The 19,917-nt window shown below is 61.9% G+C and overlaps 1 protein-coding gene across 1 annotated transcript; it reads right to left on the reverse strand.

Moving 5' to 3' along the window:
• Positions 1-11,020: 11,020 nt before the first annotated feature.
• On the reverse strand, positions 11,021-13,785 carry VENTX (VENT homeobox; the record flags this gene model as incomplete). The annotated part of the gene is made up of 3 exons (XM_032882190.1): positions 11,021-11,433; positions 11,514-11,674; positions 13,734-13,785. Coding segments are annotated over 3 exons (561 nt in total), but the record flags the coding sequence as incomplete, so codon positions are not given.
• Positions 13,786-19,917: the final 6,132 nt, after the last annotated feature.

Below are 19,917 nucleotides of genomic sequence, written 5' to 3' on the forward strand. Positions count from 1 at the left end.
TGCCCCTCCCTGCCTCAGGAGTCTATGTTTTCATGAATTTTGAAACAACGGATCCAACTTTGGGATTCTTTTGCACCCACTTTTCCATTCCCAGTTGTGTTTTCTGGTGAGGGCCGGAGTCTGGGGAAGTGCTGCGCAGGTCTGAGCTGGACACACCTGGGCGGGGCGGGGGGGGGCGGTCCCAGGAATCTCACTGGCCGCACAAGCTCCTGATGATGGCTCCCGTTCAGGCAAAAAAGTTATTTCACGCGGGCGTGTGGTGCCAGGGGCAGTGGTTGGAAGGGAGGGAGGAAGACCCTCTCTCTGCCGGTTTCAGCCCCCAAGCACTCCTAGGAGCAGAGAGACGGCATCCCCACCCTCCTGGCACAGGCCCTGCAGCGGCAGAGGGAGGGAACCACAGGCAGGATAGGGCGTGGGGGTACCAACCGGAAATGGGGTAGGGAATGGAGACATAAGAACAGGGGCATTGTAGAGGGGTGTGGTCAAGGAAGAAGAAATGACTTGAAGAAAATGAGGTTGATGGTTCAGGAACTGCAGCAGGTACAAAGGCCCTGGGGCAGAGAGCCAGGGGTCAGAGGGCTCTTGTCCTATGGCCTGTGGGCTAGTGGGTTGGGGCTTGGGGAGACTTTGCCCTGAGAAAGGTGGGAGCCATTGACAGGTGCTGGACAAGCGAGGGGCTCAACATTCTGTCAGGGCCTTGTGAGCCCAGTGGGTTGGGGCCTGTGGGCTGGGAGGCCCCCCAGACAAGCCTGCTGGACGAGGCCCTGGAGACAGCCCCAGAGGTCTGAGAAGTCCTGCTCTTCGGAGGTGGAGCCCGCAGGACCGGCGGTGAAGGAAACCTTGGAGCAAACGTCCTCAGCGTCACTGATGAAACACGTCCAGAATTCCAGAAAACAGGGAAAGGGAGGCTTTTGCTGAAAGTGCCGTCCATAAAGCTGTTCCCAGGCAGAATGAAAACCCCAAGGTCCAGGGCTCGCATGGGTCTCAGACACTGTGCGAGCTGCTTTGGTCGCACTCCTGAGCTGGGGACGGGTGGCATCAGCTTCGGGTCTGTGCGAAGGGTTCCTTCACAGCTTAGGACTTTGCATATCTTTTTGCAGGGTTAAATGTTTTGTAACTTTATTATTATTTTTTTTTAGAGAGAGGGAGGGCGCACAAGCAGGGGAGGGACAGAGAGAGAAGGAGAAGCAGGCTCCCCGCTGAGCAGGGACCCTGACGTGGGGCTCGATCCGGGGACCCTAAGAGCATGACCTGAGCAGAAGGACTGAGCCACCCAGGCGCCCCTATTTTGTAGCTCAACATTTTTTAAGGGAAAAAACACTCAAGGATGCACAGAAGGTGTGAAAAAGTGAACTGATGATTAGAAATGCTCTGTTGGACATCCTGCTTTTGTAAAACTTTAGAAATTTACTTAAAATACAAAGTTTAGATCAAAGTTTGAATGACCTCAAGTGCTGAGTGCGCGGACGGGGACTGGAGCTGCCGGGGAATACTCAGGAGGAGACCTCGCTGAGCGGCGACCCTCCCGGCCGTTGCCCTCCCTGCGGGGGTGCCTGCAGACCGCCCCAGGCTTGGGAATCACCCCACGGCGGGGGCCCCCCAAGGAGGTGAAGGGGTTGCCTGGGGGCGAGGCTGGTCGGAAACCAGTGCAGGGACCAGTGATGGCTTTTGGGCCGTGCACGGTCATCTCTTCTCCGTCTCGCTCTCCATTTCCATAGTAACAGGGCTCTGTAACTGGGAAGAAATGGAAAATGCTGGTTCTTCCCACCTTGCCTGGCAGATGCGGAGATCTGATCCCCTGCCTCCGGGCCCCACCTGACCAGGAAACACGGAACCTGGTGGCGGGGGTGGGGGGTGGTGATGGGGCAGCCTGCAGGGTGGCCCTGCCCCAGGGGAGGGGTGGGGACCATCCAGGCCCTTCTGACTACTGCCGCCCCCCGGTGGCAGGGGAGGGAACAGCAGGTCCGAGTAGGGGAGTGGCGGCTGGGGGGGTGCCGGTGGAGGTTGTGGCCATCGCCTGGCTGTGTCAGACCCACCCCTAGACTCCTGACCCTGCTTGGCACGGTGCCAGCTTGCCCACCCTGCCCCCTCTGTGTGGCCCATGCTGGGCAGCTGGTTGGTGGGTGTTGAGCCCTCTGGGCTCCCAGAGGAAAGCCCACCCTTCCAGGCTTGGCCCCAGGAGTGACAAAGCAGGGCTGAGGGTTGGGATTCAGTGGGTCCCTCCTCAAAGACCATGACCATGCCTGTCTCCCACTCCTGGGGCCTGGGGGGCTAGCGTCTCCGGAAGGGCCCACCCTCCCCGCGCATCGCCCCGAACTTTCCGATTCTCCTATACCCCTTCTACCCAGTGTCCTGGTTGGCCCCAGCCCTGGGCAGCTGCCCCAGTCAGTCTGTCTTCACTGTGTCCCCTCCCCCGTGGGGAAGAAAGCAGGGGCTCTGCTCACATGCATTTCCAGGCCCGGAGGCCTCTGACCCCATCCTCGCTTCCCCAACACGCCCTTCACCAGCCTTCCCCACTCAGGGGCCCGGACCTGGCGCTGCTCACGTTTACGCCCAGACACACTCCAGGTGCACACATGTGTGTAAGCACACGCTCCGTCCCCCGGGCACCCTCCTTGGCTCCACCTGCCCATGGTCTCCCGCCCGTCCTCTTCTCCATGAGCCAGAATCGCACAGAGCCACACGTCACGGAGCTCGTCGCCCTGTGGCCTACAGCCCTGCAGCCAGGACAGGCTGGCCCCAGCCCAGCCCCTTCTCCAGATCTGGGGTCCACTCAGCCTTCCTAGCTCCCACCCAGGGCAGGGGGCACCCTCCAGCTCCCACCGACCCAGCCAGGCGGTTTCTCTATTTACAAGGAGAGTGGGAAGGGGCCCTCCCGAGGAGCGCCTGGAGCAGGGAGACTTGTTTCCGACCCCGCCTGGCCCATGTCCCTGGACGCTAGGCTCACCTTGCCAACCTGGGCCTCGGTTTCCCCCTTAACAAAGTGAGGCCAAGGCCCAGGGCCCCACAGGCCCAGCCGGAGCTGATGGATGCAGGGACTGGCAGTCTGGCCCGCAGCATTCCCAACTCCTAACTGACCCCCAGACTCCTGCCGAGGGCCTGCACTACCCTTGGGCATCCCGAGCCAGAGCCCGAGGAAGGGATCTCTCTGTGGGGCAGCTGGCCCAGGACCCGAAAAGGCCCTGAGGGAATGGCAGTGGCTGGAAGGTGGAAGGTGACAGGCCCCTCCCTACACCTGGGGGACAGAGCCCCCTCCTCCGTGAGAAAGAGACCCCAGGCTGCCAGGTCATGTTTGGTGGTGACGGAGCTGGGGTTAGGGTGAGTAGCTGGGGACCTGGGCTGAGCTGGGTGTCTAAACGACTGGGTGGGAGAGGGGTGGGCCAAGTGTGTGCGGGTGGGTGTAGGAGGGAGAGACCTGAGCGTGAGTGTGGAGTGAGTGTGCACACACACGTGCTTATGTGAATGTGTGTGCACGTCTTTGGGCAAGCCCAAAGACCCAGGCTCCGGGCTAGGAGCTCGGAGGGTCTCCCAAGGGCTGGAGGTTGGGCTGCCTGGTCAGCAGTCCTAACAAAGGGCCACAGTTCCTCTGGGGATGGGGGTGGGGGGTGGTCCTGGAAAGGCCAAGGGTGCCCTGGGAGGGGTTTGTGCACAGTGGCCTTGGAGGGCAGAGGAAAGTTCCCGTGGCCGGGCCAGTGTTCTGATACGGCATGGGAGGGGAGAGAGAAATATCAAGAAGCCACGATTATCTCCCCCAGAGAGGGAGTCACAGGACACAGCCTTGAAACCCTGACGCAGAGAGAGGCAGGGGCCTCCCAAGCCAGGCTTAACCCTTTGCTTCCCCCTCCCATCCCTTCCCAGAGGCCCATCCGTCCTCCTGCAGAGCCTTTGGGCACAGGCCCCACCTGGCCTGACCTGGAGCACATGTCCCGGGGACCTGGCACCCACACACGGCATCCCATGGGTGCCTAGGGCCACAGGACCTTCCGACTGAGGTTGCACTGGCCTCGGGGAACCCCCAGGAGCGCTGCCTCTGGGATCTCTGCCTCTCCCAACCCAGTGCTGAGGATGGAGGCCCGGACTGACTTCCTGTTAGTCCACTGCCTGAGCCCTGGTCCAGGCCATAGACGAGGGTGTCCGGACCCCAGATTTAGCAAATCGAAATTCAGGACACCCAGCTCAATTCCAAGCCAGATCAATGAGCAGTATTTGTTGTGACTCTGACCTCTGCTCCCCACACCTCTGTGAAAGGATGTCCTTGCTCTAGTCTGTCAGGGGCCAAGGCTGTCAGTCCTCTGGGTAGGCACCCGGGGGTGGGCACATAACCTTTAACCTCATGTCTCCAGAGGGCTTGGCCATTTCCAGCACATCCTTTGACAGGTGGGGAAACTAAGGCCAAGAGAGGCAGCCCATGCAGTGGTGCCGTGATGAACCCTAATCTAGGCCTCAGCGGCTCCTCTGTGGAGGGCAGTCCTCCCTGCCTGACCGGGCTGGAGAGAGCCTGCGGAGCCTAGCCCAGAACTGCAATGAATCCAAGACAGCACAGGGCAGGCTGGGGGCTGCTGGCAGGCTGGGGTGCAGACAGGCTGGGGTGAGGGCAGGCTGGGGTGTGGCCAGTCTGGGGGGTGCGGGCAGGCTGGCGGGTACAGGCAGGCTGGGGTGCGGGCAGGCTGGGGTGCGGATAGGCAAGACTGAAAGCTCTGTATCCGACAGACTAGTGGGGTACCCTCTCTGGGAATAGACAGGGAGAATCCAGCTAGAGTTAACAGCAGGCTGCCTTCTGGGGGTTGGGAGCCCCCAGAGCTGAGCAGACAGCTGTGGGAGAGCCCCTCCCCACCTGGAACAGAGCACAGGGAGGGAGCGAGTCGTCTTGAAGGCCACCCCTTATCGCCCAGCAGCTCAGAGCCAAGCACGTCCTCCTCCCAGGGCCAACAAGGATATTTTCTGTCTTGTAGGCAAGAGAGGGCCAGGCCCAGTGCATTTGGAGTTGTAGGGGCTGCTCTTGGGGTCCACGGTGCCCAACGTTTAATTGGACCTGGCAGGGGGGTCCTGTCCCAGGTGACAGGGACCAAGGCACAGTGCCCAGGCCTACACGGACTCCGAGGGGCTGGCCAACGGGAAGGCTTCCTGGGGGTGGGGTCTGTCTAAAGGACCCAGGACTGCTGCGAAGACCCCACACGAGCTGGGGCTCGGTGCCTCGTCTGGCCTCCTTGGAATCCAGCCTCGGTGTCTACCCACTGGGAGCTGTCCTCACCACGTGAGGGGGCAGCCTACTGGCATGCTGAGAAGTCTGGCCTGGAGTCTCCCTGGACAGGCGCGATCTGGGCTGTGTGGCCCCGTGTGCCTGGGGCCCGGCCTTACTGCTCCAGGTTTGGGTTTCACTCAGAACAGGGAGGGGGCCAGCAGCAGCTCTGAGCAGGGTGGGCAGGCAGGGTGCAGCCCCAGTGTCCCCCTGCTTGGGGGCTCCCCAACCTGCCAGGCTGATGCTGTCCCTCTGTCCTTTCCTCCGCCTCTGGGAGCACCAAGCTCACACCTGTGGGAGGCTGACGCCCCAAGCGTCGGGCTGTCCAGGAACCACAGTCAGGTGGGCTCCTGGGATTGGGCCCCCCCACGGAGCACCCAGCTTCTCATCTGCCTCCTCCCTCTGACCAGCTCCACAAGCAGGCAGCAGAGGGGACTCCTGGGCATAGAATCTGCGATGTCGCCGCTGGCTCTCTGGGGGTTCAGGGAAACGCAGGCAGTGGTCTGGTCCTCTCTCCTGGCTGGTGGGGGACTGGCCACCCCCAAGGGAAACCTCTGGGCTCCTCCAACTCAGAAGGGAAAGGCAAGCCAGGGGATCATGAGGTGACACTAGGGGGCCGGGGACACCCAGCTGTGGGCAGGTTCGGGGCCTTGGGAGACACTGTCGCTTTAGACCCTTCTGGACTCTGGAAGTGCTTTGCCCTGAGCAGGCGTGGACTTACACTCTGGAAAACAAGTTTAAGGAAACCAAGTGCCTAAGTCCCCATGCTCTGGGGCACGGCCTGTCCCCACCCCACTGCCCTCACCTCCCGGTCTGTCTGTCTCCTCCCTGACCTCTTGCCTCCTCCCCTCCTGAAGACCCACCTCCAGGAGCTCAGGGTCAAGGGTGACAGTGTGTTTCCCAGAACTCCGGGGCAGGATGGAGGGGGAGTCTGACCCCAGACCCAAGCGGGACCCCTGTGGAGTTACAGAGAACAGTGGCCAGAAGGGATGGCCCCTGAGCCACAACTGGGCTGGAGGACTGGGGCGCAAGGGGTTCCCCCGTCAACCCCAAACTCAGGCTGCCCCCTCTCTGGCATGAGCGAGGGTTTGGGGCGCTCCTTCTGGCAGAGGATGGGGGCCGACACCCTGCTGTGCCTCCATCATGGGCTCGGGAGCGTCTGTCCCTGACGCCACAGCTGCTGGGCTCTGTGCCTCTGTGACCATCAGCCCGAGGCAGAGGCCTGAGGCCAGCGTCGGGGACTGTCCCCCACCGAGGCCCTAGGCCCGCAAATGCTCTGTTCCAAAGAGAGGCCCAGGCCACAGCAGTGCATGTCAGGAGGGCCTGGACCAGGCAGCAGGGCCCACGCGTGTCCATGGGAGGCTGATGGCCGTGCTCTCTCCCGGCTTCCCTCACGTGTCCACCTGTGCCCCTGAGGGTCCCGCCCCTGCCTACCTAGAGGCCAGCCTGGTGAGAGATTCAGAGCAGCAGCACCAAGCCCAGCTCTACGGGGGGGGCGGGGTTCCCACTGAGGGTCTGTGTGCACGTGTGTGCACGCACAAACACCACCCCTCTCCTGGGCAGGTGCTCCCAGGCTGCGGAGGGCATGCAGGGCAGCTCAGCTCCTGCCGATTGGGGAGTGTCCACAACTCTGTTCACAGAACTTTGTGACTGTGGGGAGCAACAGAGGTGGGGGCCAAGTCTGAACCAGAAGGGTCTCCAGGTCCCCACCTGTGTCCTGGGTTCCCTGGGGGTGTGTGGTCTGTCTGGTCCCTGGGCTGTCCCCTGGGGTCCCGTGGTATGTGTGCCACAGGTGTGTGTGTCTCTGTGTGGTGGTCTTGGGTCCCTGCTCAGCTGTCCCCTGGGTGTGTGGGGCCCAGGGAGAGCTGTCCCCTCCCCCATCCTCAGGACTCCTGGGGGGGTCTCCCCAGGGTGGGGGTCTGGGACTCAGTGCTCAGGGGCACCAGCAGGGAAGGGAGGGACAGGGAAGAGATGTGGATTTTCCGGGCTGACGCAAGCAGAGTAGCATGTTGGTAGATAAGGCTGGCCAGGGCTGGCCTGGTCCCAGGTCCCAGGAGGCAGCCCCCAGGCCCCATGGCCCCGCCGCCCGCCCGCTGGGCCCAGGCTCAGCGCTCTGCTCCGAGCAGGTCTTTGTGCCCCAATCTCACAGGCGCGGGGGTGGACGGGTTCCTTGGCACGGCTCAGCCTGGAACCACATGTGACTGCCGCTGCTCTGTGGGCCCCAAGGTCGCGGCCTCCCATAAATGGGGCAGACCAGCCGGCAGAGGCAGAGCTCCAGCGGCAGCAGCAGACGGGCTCTCGTCCGTGCTCCCAGGCTCCGCGTCGGCGCCGACCGCTGGGGACCCGCGGCCTCCCTGCTCCTCGCCAACCTCCGCGGCCTCTGCTCACAGGAACCCTCGCCCAGGACCTGGACTGCGGAAGCTGCTCGCTGTTCCTTTTTCCTATGCATATACTTCTTTGCGGGTCTGGCCTGAAGAGGTGTAGGCATGGGAAAATGGGGCAACGAGGTCCTCCTCACCACCCAGCCGCTCCCAAGCCCGTGCTCCCAGGGCCCTGCGTCCCTCCGCAGGCCCACCGGCCGGAGCACAGGATTTTGTGTGTCTTCGAGGGGCCACCGTGGCTGATCTTTGCCCCCAGGGCCCGGCGTGCCCCTGAGAGAGTCCCAGAAACTGTAGGAGCAGGACGGGGGGCGGGAGCCCCACGAGGGTGGCTTCCGTGGGCGGGAGGCTGGGGCAGGCGGCGGGCAGCTCGCAGAGGGTGCCGTGGGGTCCGGGTCATGGCGATTTCTGCTCCTTGTAATGGTGAGTGTGAGTTCATTTTCTGATGAGAAATGTCAATAAAGCTGACTTCACATGAACTCAGGCGTGATCATGTTTGAGTGCCAGAGCTCAAATCGCAGCTGCCCAGGCTGGCCTCCTCTCACCGCCAGTGCGTGTGGGGGGCGGTCGCACGGGAACCATCTCGGTCTCGGAGGAACTTAGTAGGAAATGTCTGGACAGGACGTGAGCGGCAGACCTGGCTCTGGGTGGGTGCGGGCCTGGGCGGCAGCAGAGCCCTCGGGCGGGTGTCCCCAGGGTGCCTGGGAGCAGAGGGTGGGCTGGGTGGGCCGGGAATCCGCCACAGCCCCCGCGGGTCAGGGTGGGGGCCCCTCGACCCAGGAGCCTGTGGTCTTAACTTCCTGGTGTAGAGAATTGGACTGAAGCCCTCAGGAACCGAGCGCTTCCACAGCCATCGTGGGCCTTTGTCGGCTAATCGGCCCAGCAAAGGGAGCAATTACAGGCCCCCTTTATCAGCTGGCCTGTCCCCTAATCTCATTTGATCATTCCTCCCTCCCAGCCCACAGCCTCTGGGAGGAGGGGAAGGGATAGGCTGGGTGGCAGTAGGGTGGGCAGTCCCCGGAGCCCCTCCTGGTGCTTTGTCCTGGTGGGGCTGCGGGGAGGGTTCCCAGTGCGACCCTTTAGAGTGCTGCAAGAAAGCAGGTACCCCAGCAGCGCTCAGTGTGGACATGGTGGACAGGGCCTGGTTCCAGGGTACCGGGAGGGCCATCCCTCAGCACGGCTGTGGCTTTCCCAGGGTTCTGGGCTGACTGTGGTCACAGGCCTCACGCCAGCGCTGCGGAGTTGGTGGGGGGGGGGGTCCCTGTCGACCGACCACTTGGATCTGGGTGGGCTGCTGCCTTATGACCTTCAGAGAGCTGCCTCGGCTGGGATTGACGGCCCTACGGGGCTGGGCCACTGCCATGGAGGTCATCCTCTCACAACTGTGGCTGCTGGGCAATGATGGGGTCCCAGGGACAGCCCTCCTTCTCGCCCTGAGTACTCAGAGTAGAACGTGTGCAGAGAATAAGAGGTGTGCATTTTCACCATTGGGGCAGTGCAGGGTCCCCACAGACACCCCAGAGTGGGGTGGGGGGCAGCAGACAACCTCTGCTAGCAGGGTGGTGGGGTGGGGGTCACTGCCTGGGGCCTGCCCTGTCCCGCCTGGGCATGCCTCTAGTGCAGCCAGCGCCCCAGCGGCCCCAGCGGCCACTTGCTGTGGTTTTAGAGAAGTGCTCGAGGACACAGGCTTCGTGTCCACTGACTGCCACCCGGCCCATGGAGAGACCCTGCCGGGAATCCTGCTGCTTTCCCGTGGTTCAGCCAGAGGTCGCCACTGCTGCCTTGGCTCCCTGACCCCTGACAAGTGACTTCAGAGGAGCCCCAGCTGGGGTCCATGGTGAAGTTCCTATTTTCTGTAAACTGGAATTTAGGTTTTTGGCGAGACTATTTTCACATGTGCTTCCGTCGGTGCTGAGCCAGAGTCGGTGAAGCCAGCATTCCTGTGCTGGTCACAGCCGAGGGGGACCCAGTGTCCTACAGTGGTCCAAGCAGCGTGGGGAGGGGCTTAGGAAGCCTGGACCCACCAGTCAGTCCCACCCCCGAGCCCAAAGGTGACTGCTGGCCGTGAAGGCCACTCGGGTTATAGAGGAGACCAGGCGAAGGGGCGTCCTCTGCCCAGAAGCGAGCGGATGTTCCAGACACATGATGCCCCAATACAGGGTGAGTGGGTCCTGGGAGCAGAGGAGACAGCACAGATGCCCCGGTCACACCGGACAGAGGATGCAGGAAACGCAAGGCACTGTGACTCTCAGCTTCCCTTGGAAACACTGGGCAACTTGGAAGTAGAAGGTAACTAGATGCTTGAGTTTTTAGGGGTGTAGAAAGGAAGAATCCAGTTAGGGGTTTTTGAACCAAAGATGAAAACACACAAAGCTCGACAGTGTGTGTTGAAGCAAACCCTCACTCCCCAAGAAATCCTCAGGAAAAGACCTGGCAGGACGGCAAAGGAACAGCAAGTGATGGCGTGGCGGCCGTCCCCACAAGAGGGCTGAGGCTGTGGCCTCTAACGAGCCTGTGGCTTTGCTGCCCCTGGACAGGTCTGTTCGGAGGCCCAGACTCCTGCTGCTGGAGCTGGGCAGAGCAGCTCTCAGTGTCCCGTGGCAGCCTTCTTCCTGGCAGGCACCCAGGAGCCCAGGCCAGCCCGGCCAGAGGGACTGGTGAGAGGCTGAGCCCTCGAGCCAGGTCATACACAGGTTTGGATGCCGGCTCCCCACGTTTTTCTGGCCAACAGAAAAAGCAGAAGGGCCACGAGAAGGACGCAGCATTGTGGCCAGCTTGCACGGGCTCTGAAGACACAGCGGAGGTTGCAACCCCACTGGCTTCTGCGGCTGCAGTGGGAAGGCAGGCATTCTGCATTCCTCCCTGGTTCCAGCTTTGGGGTCACTGTTAACATGGAACTCAAACCCCAAGGTGATAAAAACGAACATTTCACTTCCTCTGATCCCTCATGGTTTCCACTCGAAGCTTATAAGCATACAACACAAGAAAGTCTCCATCTGACTTTTTAAGATTTTATTTTTAAGCTCTACGCCCAACGCAGGGCTTGAACTCACAACCCCGAGATCCAGAGTTACGCTCCTGCTCCACCCAGCCAGGGACCCCTGAATCTTTATTTTTCCAACACTTCATAATGAATAGATTACCATTTGATCCTGCGCTAGAAACCCAACAATCATCAAGTCCACTTCCGGCTTTTGATTTTGTTCATGGACCACTTCACTTCATTCTTAAACTAAGCCTGGAGTAGTATTCAGTGAATGTCTTCAACTGTAACCCTCTGGAACCTTACGGTGGGTCAGGGCTCCAGGTCCCGCCTGCAGATGGGCACCCAGATCACACCCGGCGTTGCTGTGATGGAAACAGATGGTGGACGGCTCTCCTGGGAGATGCCGGGTGCCGCTCTGCACGCACCTGCTCCGGGTGGGGCAGCTCCCGCTCCAGCCCAGGCCTCTGGCTTATCACACTTCCTCAAAAGGCATCCCCGGTCTGGGGCAAGGCACACTGGTCCCAGGGTCCCCTGGGCAGGGCTGGGCCCAGCGTGTGCTCCGGGAGGCAGAGCATCAGAGGCTGTCTGCTGCGCGGGGCCCACGCCAAGGCCAGGGAGGCTTGCTCCGCTTGGCAGGGATCCCAGATGGAGCCAGGGGGTTGTGTCAGAGCGGGAGGCCCCAGCGGGGATGCCCAAGGGCACAGAAGCTGCAAGCCACTGCCGAGGGCGGAGGGGGGCGGGCAGAGCGCTCCCGGGAGGGGGCTGCTCAGCTGGGAATCCTGCAGCTGACGCTTGTGTTTCATGCGGCGATTCTGAAACCAAGTTTTTATCTGTGGGAAAAACGCGATCAGAGCAGGGGCGACGGCCGCCGCAACTCCCGGACACCCGCCCAGCCCGGCCGGCCCCTCACCTGGACCTCCGAGAGCCGCATGTCCCTGGCCAGCCTCCGGCGCTCCGCGGGGCCCAGGTAGCGGCGGCGCTGGAAGGCGCTCTCCAGGGTGCTGACCTGCTCCGCGGTGAAGGCCGTGCGCACGCGGGGAGCCCGCAGGGCGTCTGCCTCCCTGCTCCAGCCTGGGGAGAAACGGAAGGGCACTGAGTCCCCGCAGGAGCAGGGCCTCCCGGCTCAGGCGGCTTTCTCTACTCTGCCGTCCCACCGCGGCAGCCCTCCCCTCCCCTGCCAGCTTGAGCATGGGGTGGAGTCTGGGGACACCAACACCAAACGAGGCCTCTGAACAGCACAGCTCTGGTGCAGCTGTCAGCCTCCGCCACTGCACGCAGACCCCATCCTTCCAGGGAGCAGTTTCTTTGGCCTGCACACAAGGAACCCAGGTCGCAGGGGCGGCCCTGAGGGCACAGGGCCTTCATCCCGATGCCCCCAGGCTCCCCTCCCACCAACTGAATCTGTGACTAATTTCTTCCTGATTTTACATTTATTTATTTTAGGGGCGGGGGCAGAGGCAGCATCTCAAGCCGACTCCTCCTGGGGCCTGAGGTCAGGACCCGAGTCAGACACTTTGCACAGCTGTGTCCCCCAGCACCCCACGTCCGATCTCTGAACCAAGAGGTGGTTGGCGGCACCGTGCAGTGAGGTGCGCTACCGCTCTTTCTTCAAAGCACGACTGACCAAGATGCCAAAAGGCTTTTTGAGGGGGAAGCAGATCTTACAAACTAATTCTAACACTTAGCTGGAGTGTGCAGGACGACACGTGGGGCTTTGCCTGGGGGGCAGGGGTAGGGGTGACTCGTCAGCATGAAGGATTTGGACACAGGGATGACTGGCTGGGTTTTTTTTTTGAGAGGGGGGCATACTGGTTGCAAATGATACATTTAAAATTTTACTTCATGAAAGTATAAAATTCTTCCATAAGATTAAACTTCTTCAAAAATGGAAACTTAGAGGCGCCTGGGTGGCTCAGTCGTTAAGTGTCTGCCTTCGGCTCAGGTCCCGATTCCAGGGCCCTGGGCTTGAGCCCCTGCTCAGCGGGGAGCCTGCTTTTCCCTCTCCCACTCCCCCTGCTTGTGTTCCCTCTTTTGTTATGTGTCTCTCTCAAATAAATGAATAAATAATCTTTAAAAAAAAGATAATATCAACTCCACTTTGACTACATAGGACTTTAAAGCTAAAACCAATGATTACACCACGAAAAAACAGACTGAGAAACCCTCATCAGCAAAGTACAAGGCTAAGACAGACTTTAGGAAGCCATCAGAAGGGGCGCCTGGGTGGTTCAGTGGCTTAAGCCTCTGCCTTCGGCTCAGGTCAGGATTCCAGGGTCCTGGGATCGAGGCCTGCATCGGGCTCTCTGCTCTGCCGGGAGCGTACTTCCTCCTCTCTCAGATAAAATCTTAAAAAAAAGGGGGGGGGCGCCTGGGTGGCTCAGTGGGTTAAAGCTTCTGCCTTCGGCTCCGGTCATGATCTAGGGGTCCTTGGATCGAGCACTGCATTGGGCTCTCTGCTCCACGGAGAGCCTCCTTTCTCCTCTCTCTGCCTGCCTCCCTGCCTACTTGTGATCCTGTCAGGTAAATAAATAAAATCTTAAAAAAAAAAAGGAAGTCACCAGGAAGGACCTCGGAGCCAAGGCACAGAAGGTATTGGCAATTCCCAAACACAGGCAAGCAGGGCGGTCCCAGACCCATAGGGCTCCAGGTCCACTGTGAATAGGCGGCAATCTGGATGCCATGCCCAGGGGCCCAGCTTTGAGGGCAGATCCACAACGACCCCTGAACCGGACGGCATTCACAAGCGTTAAGACACGCGTGTCCAGAGCCCTGTGACTCCTGCAGAAATGGGCCCCAAGGACATACTGCAGAACTGGAGCCAGCCACGAGGGTGAATGTTGGGAGTCCCAGCTCCCAGCGGGGAGCTGCCGCAAGGTTGTGGGGGTCCCCCGCCAGAGCCAGAAGAGGTGGGCGGGGAAGAGTAGCCCCCAAGGGACGTGAGGAGAGAAACACTCCGCTGTGGCTTTTGCTTCCCAGGGCAAGTTATCTGCCTGCCAGAGGGGTTAGATGGAACCTCCATCCCCAGCCCTTGTAAGAATGTCCCCACCTCCGAAGGCCTCCCCCTGAACCCTCCCTGGCTCCCGTCCCAGTCTGGGAAGGCAGCAACCTCCCCGCCCATCCCCACACCTACCAGCCGTGGGCGTCCCCCGCGAAGACACTTCTGAGGGCTTCTCCTCCGTGCTCCCAGGCTGAGGGAACCCCCTGCTGCAGGATACCCTGGCTGGAGCAGAGACGCTTCTCCAAGAGACTTCAGCAGGCCTGCAGGTGTGTGATGGCCCCACACAGCTGCTCTGGGAAAGCCAGTCCACGGAGCCAAACCTGGATGGCTTGGGGCCACTGGGTAGGGCAGCGGAGGGAGACATGGCTGTGGGGCCAGCCTCAACGTTCCCAGAATAGATGATGGGGGCTAGGCACAGGGTCCTCAGCGGGTTCAGCAGAGCTGAGTGGCATTTATAAGCTCAGGAGGAGGGAGCTCGCGAGGCTGGTAGGCGTAGATGGCTTAAGTCCTCCCCCCACCCCCAGATAAGTAGCACCTAATTGCCTTCAATTCAGAGGTACAAAGGAGGCCATTCACACCTCCCCACCGGCTCCAAGATGTCTGGAGAGGGGCGGGGCTGTGGCCACCAGTTAGGCGACCTGTGGAGGTGGAGCACTGGTCACATCCTTCCAACTCCCCCAACCCCCACCTGGGCTGGCCCCTCCCAGCTGAGCACCCACGCTGCAGGCCTGTCCTCTGCGGGAAGCAGAGCCACCTCGTCTCCCACCCCGTGGGGATCTGCAGTGCCAAAGGTAACAGGTGTGCACACCTGCTTCAAGTCGGGGGAGCCCACATTAGTGTTCCTAGGACCAGGCGGGCGGGGGAGGGGGTCCCAGGGCAGATGTCCAGCAGGGTTGGGGAGGAGGCATTCCTGGATGAGGACTTCAACCAGTCAGGGAGTCCCTGGGGCTCCAACTGGCCACTCCCTCTCAGATTATACCTTGAGGCCCCCCACAACCCTACTCCCCGCCCTCGACTTCACTCTGGTGCCACAGAGCTGGATTCCAGGGACAGAAGGGGGGTGTCTGCCCGCTGGGAGTATGGACTCCTCTGTGCTGCTCCAGAAGGACCCCAGCAGGAAGGACTGAAGAACCACTGTCTTCCCCCTCCCAAAGGCTGCCCCCACTGTGGTCAGCACAGGCCGAGCCGCCAGGGGACGCTGGAGCCCCAAGCCCAAAGGGTACAGCGTCCTCATTCATGAATGGGCTGCGTGGGGCTCCAGGGAAGAGTCCCTTTGGGGTCATGCACCCCTCCCACGTCCTCAGGTGGCCACCTCCTCTTTCTTCAGGACGCGACCCCAAGGACCGGCAAGAGCGGCCTCCGGGGCGAGTGCCACCCCCCCACCCCAGCGGGTGTGGTGGCTCCAGTCCACCCCCGACTCCTGGGGGCGCCGGCGCCAGCCTGGGCGGGACCGCCGGCCTCTGCGCCCGCCCTGCCCTGCGGGATCAAAGGCCCCTCGGGCCTGGCCGGGATTAACACCCGCAACCCCGCCTTCCGAGCCTCTCAGGCCGGGCAGGGGGTGAAGTCGGAGTCCGGCGGGCGCGGCGGGATGCAGCAGGCGCTGACCCCGGCCCGTGAAAGGTCAGAGGAGGGACCGCGATGCGTCTGCGCCAGCCAGTCGGTCCACCGGACCCCGCGGCTGCCCGCAGCGTGTGCCGGTGTGACCCACGCAGGGGGCGGGGGGGCCGCGCCAGCCGGACGACGGGCAGTCACCCTCCCAGACCGCTCGGGCCGCCTGAGAACCTCCGCGGGCACGAGTGCGTCGCGCGCTCACACTCGCGGGGGAGACCCCGGGGGTCAGCGCAGCCGCCCCGGCCCCGCGCCGCCTTAGCGCGCGCGGTTTCCTCCTTTCCCATCCCGCAGCCTGCCGGGGGGTCCTCCGTCGGGGCGCCCTCCCGCCCACACCCCCCAGCCGACCCCCACCGCGGCCGCCCACACCGCCCTGGGCTCAGGGCCCCCCCCCTTCGCCCGGGGGCTGGGGCTCGTGTCCGCCGGGGTCTCCCCTCCCCGCCGCCGTCTGGGTCGCTCCCGCCGAGCCCCGCCGGCCGCTTCCGCACTCGGGCCGCAGGCCCTGCCCCCCGCGCCCCGCGTCCGCCGCCTTCCGCGGGGTCGGGATCTCCCGCCGGGTGGCCTCGGCTCGGGCCGCTGACCTTCCCCCGAACCCCGCACGTGCTCGCCGCGGAGAGGGGGCGCCCCCGGCGGAGTCCCTCCCGGGCCCTGGCAGCCCCGCCCCCGACTCACGCCTAAGCCCCCGTTTCCGCGACGGGACCTTCCCGGACCCGAGCCGTCCGCCCGCGCTCCGGAGCCCGCGTCCCGCCGCCCGGACGCCTCCGCCCCGCCCCGCCCCGCGCGCCTCCAGGGCCAACCCGGACGCTCGGCCGAGGGCGGTCCGCCCCGCCCAGGACCCCTTCTCCACGCCCACCCCGTTAGGAGGGGCAGGCGGGTCCACGCCGCCCCGCCGCTCCCCTTTCGGCCCCGCGCGGCCGCCCCAAGCTGCGGGAAAAATGGAAGCCGCCGCCCCGCCCCCACCGCCCGCCGCCCGGCGACCTCCGATCGCCCACCGGGCGGCCCCTCCCCTTCCCTCTACACCCCTCCCCCGCTCTTTGCCCCGTAGCCTTCGCCCCGGAGCCCCCTGCTCTACAGACTCCCCCTCGGCCGTCCCACGCCCCTCTCTGGGCTCCCCCCCCACCGCCTCCGCTGGAGCCCCCCGACGTCCTGTTTGTGCTCCTGGTGGAAAGAACCTCGGTGCGCGTTTGGAACGGGGTGGACAGGACCCCACCCCAGCTGGGTGGGGGGTCAGATTTCCGGGCTGCCGGTGTGAGGAGGCAGAAGCACCCCCAACCCCTCCCTCGCGCCACAGCGGCAGGGCCAAGGGACACAGGACCCTCCGGCTCTGTGTCCTGAGGCAGGCCTGGGGGGGGAACCAAAACCAGGCGGGGCGAATCAGGTCTCCCCGGAATGGCAGGGAGTGCGATGTGTCGCTGATCCTTCTGGGACCTGGCAGTTCGGGTGAGGCCAGAAGAGCCCTTGAAAGAATGGCTCAGAACCAAGGGCTTGGGAAGTAAGGGACGGAGCGCGGGGCCCACTGGCTGTCGCGGAGGTGAGAGTCACACTCGCCCTCTGGGCAGAACCGCTTGCCTCCCGCCAACAGCTAGACCCCAACAGATTCCCCAGCTCCTGGTGATGGAGAGGAGGGCTGCCTCCATGAACGAGGCCTGGCAAGCCCACCAGGACAGATCCAGCCACTCTGTGGGGCTGGCATCTGCACCAGGCCAGGAGGAGGACACTGACAGAGCCGTTGCCTGTAAAAGCGGAAGAACAAAAAACGTTAGGATTTCTCTAGAATTATCACAAGTGACTGTTCTGGGAGAGAGCAGCTGCGAATGACCCCTGGTGGGCACCACGGAAAACAAAGTGAGGGGGTGGCTGGGAAGACCTCTGGAAAGTTAGAGTGGACTGGGCCCTGAATCCCGAAGCTGCCTGCGTGGTCGATTTGACAAGTGCCCGGGAGCTTGGCTCTAACAGAGCACCAGAGGCTGGAGAATTAAACAGACACTTCTTTCTCCCAAGTCTGGAGGCTGGAGGTCCGAGACCAGGGTTCCAGTGGGGGCCACCTCCCGGCCAGCAGCTGGTCCCTTCTCCGCTGTCCTGTCTCTCTTCAGAAAGCGCTAATCCCAGTGAGGAGGCTCCACCCTCACGGCCTAGGTCGTCCTAAAGGCTCCACCTCCTAACACCATCAAAAGCGGGGTTAGGATTCCAACATGGGAATTTGGGGGACACAAATATCCAGTCCGTAATATAGAGCAATATGGTTTCTTAGGGGCAGAACTGGTGTGGGAGGTCAAGCAGGAACCAATCATGCAGTCAGAGGGGCTGGCCTCCAGGGGACATCACAGGAGGGAGAAATCACGGATACCTTGAAATTGGAAAAGAGGGGGTAATCAGGCCGACCACTGGCCTCCGGCAAAACTGAAGGAATATAGAGGAGGCTGTACTACCTCCTTATAAATTTACCAGAATTTTAGGGATGTGTTCTTTGCAAAAACGATGGGTCAAGAACAAGAGTGGCGCCTGGGAGGCTCGGTGGGTTAAGCCGCTGACTTCAGCTCAGGTCATGATCTGGGGGTCCTGGGATGGATTACTGCATGGGGGGGGGGGTCCCTGCTCAGCGGGGAGCCTGCTCCCCACCCCCCGTCAAATAAATAATGATCCCTGTCAAATAAATAAATAAAATCTTAAAAAAAAACTATTAAAAAAAAAAGGAACAGGAAGCCATTGGCTTTGACTTGAAATGCAGATTTCAGAGCCTGCCCTGCCTCAGAGCAAGTCGGAAAGCAGCAGTGGTTTGAGTGTTGCAAACGCCGAAATGTTTATCCGTAGAGCAGTACACAGATGATGTAATTAGAGGAAGAAACCGGGAAGAGGCAGTAATTCGGACAGATAAACAACGAAGACTGAGAAGACGCAATTTCAAACACGAAATCACAAAGGAAGTTTACTTTTGTTAGGGTTTTAGGCTCAGCTGGGCACCGGAGAGAGCACAGGGGCCAGAGCTCACTCCAGACAGCAGGTGTGGACACAGGCGGGAGTAAAACAGCGGCACCCAAATCGACAGGGTTCTTTGCCTATTTGGAGAATATTTAACATTGAGGTCTTCTCGTATAACCGCACTGATCACCAGAAAAAGGTTGCCGCACAAGGGCCTGGACAGTACTGGTCCGTGATGGGTCAGCACGACGTGATAACACGCACACTTCACTCCTGAAGGGAGAGGTGCTGGGCTGGGCAGGGAGGAGAGGACCCTTGGCCACGGAGCTTCCTAGGCTGAGCTGGTGAGGGACGCGGGTGACGTGGACACTTCCTGGCCCTCAGTGCAGCAGTGAACAGAGCGTGCCCGAGGGTGAGCTCCACTTGAGCTGGGGGGGGGGATGGGGGACAGCAGGGCACGGGGTTGCACCACCTGCAGTGCACCGTCAGGCAGATGGGTTTTTCTTGGTGACCCCAAGCATCTCAAACTCAGTAGCTTCCACAGATTTCCTACAGTTACGAAACAGCCTTTCTCCAAGGCAGAGGGTCCCTGGCGACTGGAGTGAGTCCCACACTTCCTGGCATTGTCTCTAGCCCGGGGGGGTGGGGGACATATTTGCTCCAGCCTGTGGCTCTGACCTTTTAGGAGTGGTGGCTCTGTGTGTGGGTAGGTCTGCGAGTGGGAATCACGCCACAGCGGCTTGGAGACTCGGGGACCACAGTGTGGACTTCATCATGAAGCAGAGGTAAGTGTCTCAAGTGAAGTGACATTGAGTCACTTCTGTGGTTTTGTTATCAGAGCCCCCCAGGACCTGCCATCAATGCACAGCTTCTGGGGTTGGGGAGACCACTCCTGCTCCCATTTGTGGATCCCCGCAGGCCAAGGGTCGAACTGGGGTCTCTCCCCCTCCATCTCCAGAAGAGGCCTTGGGGGAGATGTCCCACCACCCACCCCAGGGCCCAGGGACTGCGGGAACCTTGGAACACAGGGCCAGCAAGAACACCCAGACCCCATGCAGCTTTGTGGCCTGAGTCTCTGAAGGCGCCCGTACTGTATTGTGATGCTGGCCAGGTGCCCCGGGCTATTTCCTTATCTCCCTGGGGGTGGGAGCATCTCCGGGCCCACCCAGTTGTCCTTTCCGACTGGTAGAGGGTGGGGCCACAATTACTATTTGGAAAATGCTCCCGGGGCGGTTTGGGTCAAGTCCTCTCAGACGCCCTGGGACCTGGTCCTTGACCAAAGTCGAAAGTTTCAGAGTCCCCATCCGGCTGTCCCCGGCCCACCCACAGCAATCACCACCCTGGGGACAAAAGGTGCCTTCCCTGGTGTGCTTCATTAGCTTTCCTGTTCGTCACTTCTGAGGAGTCGTTTCCCAGACCGAGCTCAGGAGTGAGGCTCAGGCCTGCCTGGGGCAGAGGTGGGACTCTGGGTACACCCCAAATGCAGCCCAGATCAGACCCGGCTGGGGCAGCACAGTGGAGGGAGCCCCTGACCACCCCCCCTGCACCCCACCTCCCCCTCCTCCTGCTCAGCAGGACTCCCAGGGAAGGCAGAGAATACTCACCCACGGAGAGGGGTTCTACAAAGTCCTGGGAGACTGGGAAAGCCAGTGTGTTACAAGGACCCCAACTTCGGGTTCTAGTGACCCTTGTAAACTGGCCTCCTAGGGGAGATCCTAGCCAGCATCCCAGCACACCCTAGCGCCAGGACAGCCCTGGCGGCCCAGGCCCTACCAGGAGGGCCCAGTCC

This window comes from Lontra canadensis, unplaced genomic scaffold (assembly GCF_010015895.1).
Source record: "Lontra canadensis isolate GAN:19392208 unplaced genomic scaffold, GSC_riverotter_1.0 scaffold79, whole genome shotgun sequence".
Lineage (NCBI taxonomy): Eukaryota > Metazoa > Chordata > Mammalia > Carnivora > Mustelidae > Lontra > Lontra canadensis.